The sequence below is a fragment of the Nasonia vitripennis genome, chromosome 4, assembly GCF_009193385.2.
Source record: "Nasonia vitripennis strain AsymCx chromosome 4, Nvit_psr_1.1, whole genome shotgun sequence".
Classification (NCBI taxonomy): domain Eukaryota; kingdom Metazoa; phylum Arthropoda; class Insecta; order Hymenoptera; family Pteromalidae; genus Nasonia; species Nasonia vitripennis.
In genome coordinates this window covers 8,103,288-8,117,070 of record NC_045760.1, presented here as the reverse complement: position 1 = coordinate 8,117,070, position 13,783 = coordinate 8,103,288, and the positions used below count along the sequence as shown (strand labels likewise).

The following is a 13,783-nucleotide window of genomic DNA, read 5'->3' as shown; positions in this document are numbered from 1 at the left end:
TTTGTCGAGATGGATGACTCGAAAATAAAAATTTTGGCGAAGCGTGCTATGTTACTAGATTGAAAAAAAGTTGCTTGATCTAGCGAATCGAATTTGTCGTTATGTACCTCAGTGTGGAGAACGCAACGCTTACGAAAATTCCTCTTCCTGACTTTTTTTCCAGACCGCGCTGTGTACGTTTGCAAATTTTTCACAAAACGAACTTGTTTCGCGTCGTCTTTTTTTGCAGCTGCAGCGCGCCGTGATGAAACTGCGCGATTCGTTGTATACGTTATATGAATGTGCAGTGCACACAGACGAGCGCACTTGATTTTATTTCTCTTTTTAAGGAGGACTCTAGAGTTATCGTCGTTTTTCTTTGAGTGCGCATCTGTGTACAATGTGTCTGTGCTTTTCGCTGCCTTCGGAAGCTGTAGAGAGAGAATCGATTATCGAATTTACGATGCGTTTGCTGCGTCTCCTTTGTCCAAGGATGCACGAATCCACTTTGAATGATTGTTTCCGCGCGCTGTTCTATTGCTTTTTATATTTTTACACTGGCTGGCTTCGAGTCGTATTGTTTGAAATTTTTATGCTCGTTCGTAACGTCTGTTAAATGTCACGGTCGTATGTTAGAGGGTTGTTATATCGCTCGCTCCGAGTGCTGTGGTTAGTAGTGCCGTTTTTTAAAAGATTTGTTTTGCCCTCTTTTTAACAAGTTTTAGTTGATGATTAGAGATTGTAATTAATCGTAAGAATAATATATTGATTGTTTTTATTGTGAATTAATATGAACACATTAAAGGTATTACATTAAGTTGGATTAAATTATTAAGTTTGAAATGCAATCTAATTTAGAGTTTTCTTTTTACTTCAATTACAACTTGCAACTTGGTCACTCAATCGCATATTATAATCGCTAACAATTTTGATTCACAAAACATTATAATCAGGTTCTCATTATGATTTTCAATCGTCCCCCTTTGGTGCAAGATGTTTAAACATGTCACAGATATATACTGATAAAATCGTACAGTTAACATAATTTCGGACTACATCGCAAACTAATGGCAGAACCAGCGTGCGAAGGAACCGGCCTAAAAGAATTACTCCTGGGATAATAAAAACGACGGTATACGATCTTTCGATAAAAAATCGCAATTAAAAATAATTAAGTACTGTCGCAGTAAACATTAAGTAACTAGTGTAAAGAGCTCATCAACGAAAACAATACCAAAGCATTCATCTACGTCCTAAGTCCAAGTAATAATCTTTAAGCGTCGAGTTCCTCCGCTACGCCTGATTCGTCCATCCGAATGTATACGACGGTTTTCGTACACTATACACAGTTAAAATAGGTCATTGTGTTTTATACAAAATTATACAGTTCATTATATATCGAATCTCCGATGGGAGGGAACAGCGATGTGGTTTATCGCGCTAATAAAATATTGCACATCGTTATTACATAGAAACCGGTACCAATCATCGTCACCCCCATGTCCTCTCTGCTCCATCAAACTTTCTTTTAACTAAATATCCTAACTTATGTATACATATATTTTTTTGCTTATATCTCATCCTTAGAATTTAAACTCGTTAATAATCTCAATAACATAACGTCCGGATTCGCTCGTCGACTGTGCCCAGGCTCGAGCTTCGTTCGCAGTAGTTCATCATTTTTTTTCTACATTAAGGCAGATCCCGTAATTTTGTTTTCTTATTTCACTTATATGGTTGCTCCGTAGGTTGCGCATATTTTACTTCCATCATACGCACTCGTTGATTCGCTCACAGCATGCACGTCTTCTCACTCAATATAATATTACTTAAGTTTTTTATCTCTTTTAACGTTAACTTAAGTACCGTCAGACCCTCGTTATACCTCGACCGCACTGAATTGTCCGTAAAAATGCTCACTTTGCTGATCTGCAACAAAAAAACAGTTCCACAATGATCAATCGACTCGCAGTAGAAATCGCAGTACCGACTCGATATGTGCACACATACTATACGTCACGCGATCTCACCGACTAAGTAGTATCGATCGAGCTATGTCAGCCGCGACTCGCTTGCGTCATCGGCGTCCACAATTAAGACGCTTTTTTTTCGCGAGCAGATGTTGCAAAAACAGAGTCGGTTCGCGGGCAGATCAATGCACTATTATTACCCAGACACTGGCGTCCACGTGAAAAACCCGGACCGCGCTGATAAAAATTTCAATCCTACTCGACCGATCGCTCCAACAATAGCCTACCGAGATTAATAAAATACGACTGGACTGATACTCACCGAAAGAACTGCTCGTCGAGCTCACGTGTAATCGAACCAATAATTCATATACACGCGTGTCGGTGTATATATAGATATCCTGATGAGAGGGAGAGAGAGAGAGAGAGAGAGAGAGAGAGAGAGAGAGAGAGAGAGAGAGAGAGAAAGAGAGAGGGAAAGAGCTGGGCGGCGATGATAGCGAGAGTAGATAGGCCTGAACATGTATGTCTATATGTATATGTAGGTGTGAGTATATAGACGTATGACGGTGAGTCGATGCTTCGTGGCTTAGAAGCCCTGGATGACTTCGTAGGCCTCGAGGGTCGACATTATCAGGTAGAACAGCCAGAGCGAGAAGAGGAATACGGAAGTGACGACCTTAGGGACGAAGGGTCCGCCAAGCTCGCCTCCGATCGCCTTCGATCGCCTCACCATCAGCACCACGATCACCAGGCACGCCTCCGTGCAGAACAGCGTCACCGAAAAGGCCAGGCTGAAAGGAGAAATTGAAAAGCATGACGTTAAATTCATAAAAAATAATGGGTATATAGATAGGCATTACACCCTGGAATAAATTGAGTTTTTAATAAATCTCGTTTCATCAAGGCTAAAATACTCTTTCTCTCAGCCGGTTTTATTAAAGCTCGCTCCCGCGGATATAAATTCCACCGCGGGCTTTCCGAAATTCACGACGTCACCCCCCGCCGCCGCTACTATCACACGGCTTCGTTTCCGCCGAGTCGACGAAATTGATAAAGGCCGACGCCATCTGGCCGGGGCCCTCACGTTGCAACGATAACTCGCTTTTCTTCCCTATATCTGCGCTGCATTCTTCCGCGGCGGCGGAATTCAAATTCCGAGTCAGCCTAGCTCGGCGAATAATAATATCCAGCTCTCCGGTGCGGCATCCGCGAGCGCGAGCTTTCTCTGAAAGACGTGTGTACGTGCGTGCGGGAGAGTTTCCTTCCGTCTTTTATCGCATTATTATTTTTGAACTTGGCGCGGATATGAAAAGTTCATCGGGAACTTCGTCGCCGCGCGGCGTAAGTGTATTTAGCAGTGGGACGAGGCTCATCCGAAAAATGTCGATGCATATCGTCTTAGTTGTAGTTGCAAACTCGCGAAATTTACACAGCGCGCGAGTGCAAGGATCAGCGATTCTCCGCGCGTGCTTGCGACGCAAAGTTTTGACGCGACGAGTTACGAATTGCTCCCAGATGCTTTCGCTGAGAGAGAAAGAGAAAAAGGTAAGGGTGTGTGTGACGAGTCGGAGGTTCTCTTATGGAAGAGAACTGGAGCGTCGGGGCCAAGGCAAACGCGCGTCTTGGTTTATTAATTAGAAGGCACAGGTTTATAGAGCTTTCGCCGTTGATAGGCCGCCAAAAACACCGGCTCGACTTTCTACAAATCGGAATCCGATATTAACGAGCCTTTCCGCTCGGCCACATATCGGGTTAATTCGAAAATTTCACGCTCCAATTAACTCCCCTCTTTACTCCGGCGGTGTATCAAATTCGATTGGAGGCAGCGTCAGTTTTTAAAAGCTCGCGATAAATCCGAATTAAAACCCGATCAAACCGAGGCGTTCAATCCGGCCCGAGCGTGTCGCGCTCGAATATTCCATGTCAACGCACTCTCGCGTGTTTGCGCCAGCTGTACGATAGTCGCGCATGCATTTATGCGTGGGGGGGGGGGGGGGGGTTTGAGGAGTCGAAGGCGCCGAGGCTCGTGAAAAAAATGGCGGAATCTACGGGAATCTCGCGATAAGCCGGGAATCGATATTCGTTTGAGAGTGCTTTTTCGAAAGGTACATACTCTCGACGCTTTTTTAGAGTCCTGTGACTATGTTATTTTCAGTAATTAAAAAACTATATTCACTGAGATCTCCTCTTGCCTTCTCTCGAAAACCACTAGCGCGTGAAATACCGCGGAGCTTTAACGTGAAATTACCCTTTAACGACGGCCTCTCTCTCCTCTCTGAGGAAGCCCATAACGCGGATTCGTCTTTCGAAAGACGCGCCGAAGATGGAAAACACCTTGGGCTCGTAGACTACTATACTTCCAGAGATAGAGAGAGAGAGAGAGCGAGAGATAGCGAGCGACTGGAGTAATTTCCGGCTCTAGTGCAGCCCGACGCGCGTCTATGCAGACTCTGGCGCAGGAAATTAAGAAATTAAACGACTCTCGCGCGAGCTCTCTCTTTCTCTCTCTCTCTCTCTCTCTCTCTCTCTCTCTCTCTCTCTCGTTACTTTTATGACGCGAAATTTCCCCTTATTCTCAATTTCCGCGCGCTCGAAAGAGGGATATCTCGCTGTACTTTATATTTCTCTTCGAACGACTGAAATGCTGTGTGTGCGTACAATCGAAATATTTTATCGTTTATTTTTCTAGCCGCCATATGCGCCGATTCTAGAATAACGCGAAACCGGAAACTATAGCACGAGCTGATTGTTTGGGCGAACGAAAATCAAAATAAAAGCTGAAACGCGAGCTTCCGTGGATCCGGCAATTGGCCTTTGTGGATATACGCACAGTTCGCGAGTTTACACTGTAGGAGCTGCCGGAACTCCGAGTACTGACCGAATCTCTCTGAGAGAGTAATAAAGTGTAAAAATAGAGGGAGAAACTTTTGAGAAGCCGTAATGGGGAACTCGCGGCATCGATGAATGAATTTTCGAGAGCGGCACTTTCGCGCTTCGTCAACGAGTTCTGATTAGGCTATAGATCAAACTTTTTCAATCGAGTGAAAAGTGACTATACTCAATTTTCGTTTCGATCGCGTAGAGACATGTGCATAAACCGATTTTTCCCCGGCCAGAAATTTCCATACCGATACACGAACTAAAAGCATTCTCCTCGCGGCAGCAATTTTCCCTACTAAAAGCAAAGCAGACAAGGCGTAACGTGTTTTGCTCTCCGCGGCTTTCAAGTCTTCAATAATTAGGCTAGAGTTACGCCGCTGTATATGGCGCGACTCCCGCATTATTGATAGATTCTGCAGCGGCAGCTGCTCCTAGCCGTTGTTGTTCGTAAAACTGTGCCGATGTCTCGCTTTTGACTAAGTGGTCGCTTGCATTGTTCAAGAATACAGCCCTTTGTGTGTACATAGGTGTGTTTTTCACTCTGTGCGGTTGGGACGATACAGGGTTTTCACGCAAGGAAACGGAATAGCCGATATATCGGCCGAATCCGCGGTAAACCGGAGAAGAAAATTGATCGACTGCAGGCCTCGGGCTAAGGCCGCAGTGCATACTTTTCCGTCGAGGGTGAAGAACCAGACGCTGTATCTTCGGCAGGCGGGAACAGTTTGCCGTAAACAAGATCGCGGATATCGAGGTCGACGCTGCTGGCTTCGCGGAAAACTTACGAGCTTGCGAGCTTGCGCTCAGTTTGAATTTGCGTCGCGTGAATACACGTTTGCAAAGGAAAAACTGATCTTTGAATCAGCGGATAATCCAGGAGGGATATTCAGCTGGAAGATGCGCGATCTTTTCGAGCTATCATACGAAAAATTGAAAGAGTTTTCAGAAACTTCAAGCGGCCAATCAAACGTTTACACAGCCGGAGAGGAGCTGGCTAATTAAGCAAATTGGATTCCTCGAATTTTTCCCATCTGAAAAGTTTCTCCCCTTCGATGAAATTCCGTTTTGCAGAAATTAAGCTCGATTCTTCCGCCGCGACTCACTGAGGTCACGCCTCGATTTTTAAATAGATCAATATATATATATATATATATATATATATATATATATATATATGTGTGTGTGTGTGTGTGTGTGTGTGTGTGTATATAAATTAGAGACTATGCAATAAGTTAATTACTCACTTGCCGGGCTCGACTTTGAACTCTGTGCCGTTGAAGGCGTGGTAGATGGCGGCGATGCTCCACGCGATGCCGATTCCCAGGAAGACATTTACCGCGTTACTTCCGGTCACGTTGCCGACGCTCGCATCCGCGTACTTGTCCTGGCAAGCGGCCACCTTGCTCGCGAACGTGTCTGCAATAAATCGTTCGCAATCAGCTGTGAGCTCTGGTCGTTGCACACATTTCGCTATCGCGTCCTCTTTTTCCGGTGGCTGCCCTTTCGCCGTCCTCGTCTATTGATACGTTTTTTGCCTCGACGATAATATTTCGTGTACGCAACGATTCTGTCGTTGCCGAGCGAATTGCGCTATACTCGCTGAAACGGAGAGCGTAGGGCTAATCACGTGATTTCGTACAATCTGCGTTGCTGATTACGCGCTCGGCCGCACAGAAAAGAGCGAGTCGATGTGTGTGATGGGAGCATTTGTCTCCTGGTGTACGTTTACCCGTCGATTTTGTGCACATGCGTTTATTATCCAGCTTATCATAGAGCGCTTTACTTAACCACTTTCGGAAAAAAAATCTCTTCTCGCCCTATATGCCTCCGAAACGACGCGCGCAACCCTCCCAGCGATTTCGTCCCAGAAGCATCGTGTCAGTCGGCCTTGTGCATCGGCAGAGTACCGACGGACGTTATACACGGATAAACCGTCGCTTGGGACGAGTCGCTCCGCGTCCGATACGCCAGTTTATGTACCTATACCATTCCGGCCGACGGGAGTAAGAGAGAGAGAGAGAGAGAGAGAGGGACGGAAAACCGACGCGATTAACCTCGTTTTCGCTCGGTGCCCCTGCTTTTTTTGCTCGCGCCCGCACTTGTCCGGATCAATCGCTATACCTGGAACGAGCTTCGTTCGTCGCTGGAATTGGCGTTATTGCACATGCGATTGAATTTTTTTCCTCTTCTGCACACACCTATACAGGCGCGAATACGTTTTTGGCAGGAGCTCTGCTAACGTATTGATTTTTCAGATTTAGTTTAGTCTCGACGCTGCAGTTTTATAATATGACTCGAGATATAGTATCAAATTTCTCGGAGAAAACATTTCATCCCCTGCATACAGAAAAAAACTCACGCACCTGCTCGCCTCATATCCCGGCGACTCAACAATAAGTATAACTCAAGCTCGCTGGCAATCGGAAAACTCCTTCGCTCTAATCCCCTCGACATCCACATCCACACACACGTGCTCCGAGAGCCTAACCTCTTTGCATATATTATACGTATACGCGCGAGCTAAGAGAAAGATAGATAGATAGATAGAGAGAGAGAGAGAGAGAGAGAGAGAGAGAGAGAGAGAGAGAGAGAGAGAGAGAGAGAAAGAGAGAGAGAGAGAGAGAGAGAGCCGCAGATTTAGGTACAGGTATCGGTTTTCGGTTTCAAAAGCCGCTTACCCCTCGGGGGTCCGGATTACCGCAAAGGAGTCCGGTGCACGGGGCTCTCTCGCTGTGCCGATAGTTTATTGAAAAGAAACGGAGGCGACGCAATAGCTCGACGTGACGAGCAGACGTTTCGTTTTCTTCTTCCCTCTTTTGGGAGTTTTTGGGAGTCGGATTTTTGGAGGAGGAATTTGCTATATGGTATAAGTTAGATGCGTTGGTTGGATTCGTTGGTAAATTATAAGCGTCGACTGCAGTGATTCGCAACTATACGAAGTCAATGGCAAAAGAAACGATCGTAAATTTCGAAATCAAACGAAACGAGTTAAAGGTCCAACCCCGAATTTCTCAGATTTATACCGGGGAAATGATCTATATCGAAAAGAATGAGTGTCTGGAACCGGGTCAAAAGGACAATTTATCGGCCCCTTTTGAGTATAACGCGTATCTTTTCAGCTAGAAATTGTTCACAAAGGAAGCCTTTTACCGAATCGTTTTCCAGTTTTCCATGACTACGTGTTCGATTCCATTATTCTCTGCGTAGAAGCGCTGTCGTTCTCGGAACAAAAATAAAGAACGCAAACGAAAAAATTTCACTACCACAGAATCTCACGGTACACCGATTTCCCTCCATCCACACGCAGCACTTTCTAAATGAAAAACATCCCAAACCGACACATAACGCAAAGCATAAGCAAATCTGTTACATCAACGCTCCGTTATTTTTCTCTCTATCTGACTTAAAAAATGATCTATAAAACCACGCCCAGAAATCCGCTCGAAAATTCAAACCTCCCTATGCTCAGCCATTATAGCCAGTAGTGCCTTCCTCTCTCTCTCTCTCTCTCTCTCTCTCTCTCTCTCTCTCTCTCTCTCTCACTCACTCCCTCCCGCCATTCCGTACACCCGCGGGGGTCTGAAAAGTGCAGCAGCACCGCATACCATAGTTCCGCTCCCCGGAGCTTTCCCAAAACGCGTTGCTTATATATAGTATATACGGCGCAACGCGCGAAAATTCCTAGAGAGAGAGAGGGAGAGAGAGGGAAGATAAGGGATCCCCGGCGTGATTCACACAACTCGCGAGGATTAAGCCAGCGGAGCAACTTTTGTCTGCAGCAGCTCGAGAGCCGCATAAATATTTATACACACAGACAACGAGACGCGAGACGCGCGTACAGAGTTTCGCGAGTTTTATACGAGAGAGAGAGAGAGAGAGAGAGAGAGAGAGAGAGAGAGAGAGAGAGAGAGAGAGAGAGAGAGAGAGAGAGAGAGAGATGAGATGCTGCCATTGTCCGTCAAGCTCGTGGATCTCGTTGTACATTGTTTCAACTCAGGGTACTACACGCGAGGATGTTTCTTAAAATTAAAAGTTATATTATACGTACTAGGGGGTTTCATATACGTTGATCGGATACGACGCGCGCAGCTCGACGAGATTTTTCAGAAAAGGCAGATCGCGTCTCGTAAGCTCGTACAATATAGCGCGGCAATTTTTTACCGATCTATATACATTGCACTGCGCAACGTGCTCGTATTCTGCATACCAAATTCCATGGTAATACCGCGGCGCAGACGAAATTAATGATGCCTGCAGCCTTCTGAAGGCAAGAAAATGCGAAACGCGCTGCTACCTACACCGCGCGGGAGAAAAATGACGCTGGAAATTGGAAATTTTCGAAAAATTCGCGATCTTCCAAAATCCATTACTACTATGTATAACTCCATCTCTATATCTGACGGTGCAGGGAGCCTAATTAATTCACGGGCATTAGAGAGCTAGTTGCGTGCATTAGTAACGAGCCTCGGCGCCGAATGAGCCGTATATTTACGAGGGATTTCAATAACTGGAAATGGGAAAGTCTGGTATTATACGTATGTGATATACCTCGAAAGCGAGAATCGACGAGTGCAGGCGTTTTCGTTAATCGCTCGAACGCGAGGTATACACAGTGCATATAGTATATATTTTTTTATCGTAAGCTGGTCGATTAATCAAATCGCTATATAATTAATCGAAAAGAGGTCAGTGTTTGCTGCGTCTTGTTCACGGGATGAATGATAGCAGCTAATGAATGTAGAGCTCAAATCGATCGTGAATAATGGAAATAGTTGAACCCGCCCGAAATCTCTAGCGTCGCGTTGTGTCATTCCCACGTGCACTTCCGGATAATTAACTGCTCGCGAATCGTTATATCGTCGCGTTTGGTATTATCGAAAAGAAGATAGCAAAGCGACTTTATGACGATTTTATCGCGGAAAATTTTGATTCGTGTTGTGTGGAGGATAGTAGAAGCGTTTTTGATATTTATTCGTACTACAGGCGCGGGGGCATTTGAGATTCTGAGTGACAATGCTTTTACAGCCGCGTGGACGTCGTAAATACATTTATGCATCGCGAGAAGCTACGGGGGGGGGGGGGGGAAGATTTATGCGAGTGCGCGGAATTTTTTACTTTTCGAAATAAAACTTTGTTGGTATAGCGCGTGTATACCGACACTTTTCCCTTACGCTGTATAATCGTGTGTGTGGGTATCGATTTTCACAAAATCTTTTGAATTTTCAAAACTAGCGTGAATTACCGTATTTTAAATTTATTAACGACGAAGTATAGGGATTCCGGCTCTTTTGTTCCAGCCTGATTATACGTCGAGCAATAAATTGAATATAACAACAATGAAGCTCGTCGTTAGTTTTGCGACCGAAAATTCCGATTCGCGCTTCAACTCGCAAATTATTCATAACAAGCGAATCTCTAGAAAAAAGAGCGAGATAAGTTTTTCCGTTTACACGGCACATCTCTATGTCCTAAAGTGAGCCGACCTACATAACTTCTCTCGGTCCACCTCCTCAAATTCGTTACAGACTCGCCTTCTCGCGACTATAGCCAGCTGAATATTTATGCGCATCGAAAAGTCGCGAGGTTGCTTAATATTTTCCGGTCCGTAAAAGCATCGCCCTCGGCTGGGATACGGATACTTATATACATTATTCACAACTATCTGTGTGTGAGGTCTTCTTGGCTGCTACAACCACTGCTTCGCGCAAAATTAAATCGCATCGAATTGACCTGGTTCTATACACTCTCGATTAAAGCGCGAGAGAGAATTTTTCAATTATGCGTAGGCGCTGCAGTCTATTTCACCAAAGCGGGTAAATAATATCTTTTATAGCACAGTGTGGCTAAAATCCGCTGTTAAGTCACGCCTATCTGTGACTAAAGTAGTCCTTTTTTGCAGCGTGTTTATCACACTCGCTACGCTCATGCGCTAACCTCACGGTGCAAATAAGGACTACTATAGTTACGAATAGGTGAGACTTGCGGACTTTAGCAGTCTGCGCTATAAAATTTTATACGATACTCTTGACTTAAATGGTTCTTTTTTACACGGCGCTTAGCGCCCTCCGTACGCTCGGGTGCTAACTGCGCCGTGTAAAAAAGAACCATTTAAGTCACACGTATCGTAATGTACTATTGTTGATCTAGGAATAATGGAAAAGCTTCGTGTATTGTTTGCCAAACGTGTACTGCGTATCTGGTATATCCGCTGTTGACAATTAAAAACATGACTATGTATATAGAAGCAATTGCTGTGTGGAAATGAAAAGTTTTAGGATCAAGTCATGCATTTATGGAGCGTCGAAAATATTCAGATGCAGTTTGAATAAAGTTTGTTCACGCGCAGTTTCCTATAAATGGTTTTAGAAGCGACCTGTTTTCCGAATGTTTATCGACATACGCTTGTGCACATCGAGCATTTTTAATTACAACATTGCGTCCTGATGAAAGAATAAAGCTCGATGCATCGCGAAATGAAATTTTCCGCCCGAGAGCAGTCGATTAAAATCAACGTCTTTCACTAATCCCACAGAAGCACGTTCATATATATACGTATGCACACACACAGCTTTTTACACCGCGCGTCGGACGCTTTAACTGTCGCGGCTGCTGCCGAGCCCGTGAATTTCCGGCTGTTAATTATGTTCGGCAAAAGTCGTATAACGATCAGCCGTGGGCATAAATCCGCGGCCGATAAAATCGCAATATAGCAGGAAATCGATGTGTCGTATAAACGCGCGGCGGTAGTCCTGCTTCGAGAACCGCAGCTAGCCGAGCACACGTATGTGTGTACGTCACTCTCGCGGTATATGCAGTACACATAGGAAATGCGACCGGAAAATATATTAAATAGTTGCTCGCATACGATGCCCAACCCCTTTGCGAGATACTAACTACATAACAACGTTTATTTAATTAAATTGTAACGATAACACGTGCTCCGCTCGCCTATCAGAACTTTATATTCAAAGCGTAAACACACCGAATCGAAAAAACTCATCTTCCTCGCTCTCCCATCAACACGCCTCGAAACGCGCGCAGCAGGAAATTGAATCTCCCGCGCGAGGCGGAAGACGTTTTATTATTTTTCTCCCGACGCCCCGGGATGATCCCCTCCCCAGCGTATTCGTCGCGACCTTGACCTCCTCTCCCTCTCGTAGTCTGCCGCTTAATTTATTAACCCCTTAACCCGGTTCTCGCCGCGGGTTCGTACCGGATTCGTACACTACACGTTCCCGTGGCTCGACTAAAAAGCGGAGAACCGTCCTATGGATGCACGAGCAGCGAGAGACACCTCCGCCGATAACACGCCGGCGCAGACCATTCAGCCTGCTCACTTTGCCCCATTGTTTCCGAAACAATGCGCGAATATAATCAATTATCAGCGCCCAGCTCTCTCTTCCTCTACGACGTCCCTTTTCTTCATTGTGCGCCAGCTGGCGAGATCTTTTTATATGTGGGCTCATATTGTCGCGGAATCGATCGCCGGAAGATGATGATAGACGGGGAGGTATGAATTCATTTTTTTTTCTATAATATCTACTCGCACGTATTATATGCTTGTATAAGCTTGGCGGAAGCTCTCGCGGGAGATAATCATACGTTAAACTGGCTAAAAGCTGCCGATTGCTTTTTCTCTAAAGCCCACTGGTAGAACAGCGAGAGTAAAGCGCAGTGGCACAATATTATCGCCTCCGCGCGCGTTTAAAACTTCCCGAGCACTAGGATTCCATTGAATTCTATGCCACTGCAGGAGCTTAGAAACTCGAACTCCATCGACGATTATTTATTCAAAAACAGAGACGCTTTAGCCCGTATAATTAAAGAGCGCTTATGCTTCGACGACGTTTTAATCGAGTGTATACCTATATACAGTGTCGTCGAGTTTACCGACCTCGAACTCCTTTGATATCGTACACCCCCAACACAGCTCCAGCGCTTAAAAATTCTTTTTCCGCGTCTCATGCACGCTCCCCGCGAATCGCGCACAAAATCCAAAGGGCGAGTGGAGCGTGTCTGTCGGTACTCGGCATCGATCTACTTGTACGTACACGCACTGTTATACACGTATAATCGCGAAACATATAAGCCGCGCCGCTCGTACTGCATGTGTATTTAGGCCGATGCCTTCGACCATCGCGCATACAGAGACGAGGGCGATCGCGGCATTAAGCCCAAGGTTATACTCGCGAGAGGGTGCATAAACCTCGAAATACATCTGCGCGTCTGTTTGAGAACAAAGCGAGAGAAAGTACATGTAGAGAGATAATGAGAGAATATGCGTATATACTCACCGGGGATGCTGGTGCCAAGCGCGACGAACATAATGGCCGTGACGGAGTCCTTGATGCCCAGCGTGCAGCCGAAATAGGAGGCGACGTCGCCGATCACGGCCGTCACCACGCCGATGCCGAAGATGCTGACGACGAAGCAGAGGTAGCCCCCGGCGATGTCTGTAACACATAAGCGCAGACGCGTCTTCGCTTAATCGTCGGCTGATACATCGATTTGCGCGAGATGCTTAGCTATATGCATGGATATAGTGCAGCTGCGGGGGGACCACTTGACACGCGCCCGCCGGTGCTCCTACGGAGATTACACACGAGTGCCATTCACTCGTTGGGCTATAATGCTCCGGTAAACACTCGGCGTTACTATCATATCTTCTGGTCAACTGTAGCGAAACTATATCCGCTGTGAGTTTCTCAACAGATACTTTATGACACCGTATATTTATTCCCAAAGTTAATCGCTACCGGCATCATCGGCGGCTCCGACCTTCAAAACCCAAGCGTCGTTAGATCCAAGTCTCTCTCGCGGGACCTTGAGCGCGAGAACTTTCGAAAAAAAACGCACGTAGCGTGACTCACGCTCTCTATAATCGCCATAATCGTATGCCCGAGAGACCTTTCTTCGCTTTTCGTGTGTGCATAATCGAGGAAAACGTGATA

At 45.6% G+C, this 13,783-nt stretch overlaps 1 protein-coding gene across 6 annotated transcripts in view; it reads right to left on the bottom strand.

Moving 5' to 3' along the window:
- Positions 1 to 737: 737 nt before the first annotated feature.
- LOC100115543 (sodium/calcium exchanger 2) overlaps positions 738 to 13,783 on the bottom strand; it is a 96,101-nt gene continuing 83,055 nt past the window's right edge. For all 6 annotated transcript variants that reach the window (XM_016985245.2, XM_016985246.2, XM_016985247.2 and 3 more), the window contains exons 6-9: positions 13,127 to 13,285; positions 6,077 to 6,248; positions 2,272 to 2,743; positions 738 to 1,908 (exon numbers count right to left, since the gene is read on the bottom strand). In XM_016985245.2, the coding sequence (XP_016840734.1) occupies positions 2,539 to 2,743; positions 6,077 to 6,248; positions 13,127 to 13,285 (536 nt within the window). In that variant the 3' untranslated portion in view covers positions 738 to 1,908; positions 2,272 to 2,538. The remainder of the gene's footprint in view (positions 1,909 to 2,271; positions 2,744 to 6,076; positions 6,249 to 13,126; positions 13,286 to 13,783) is intronic.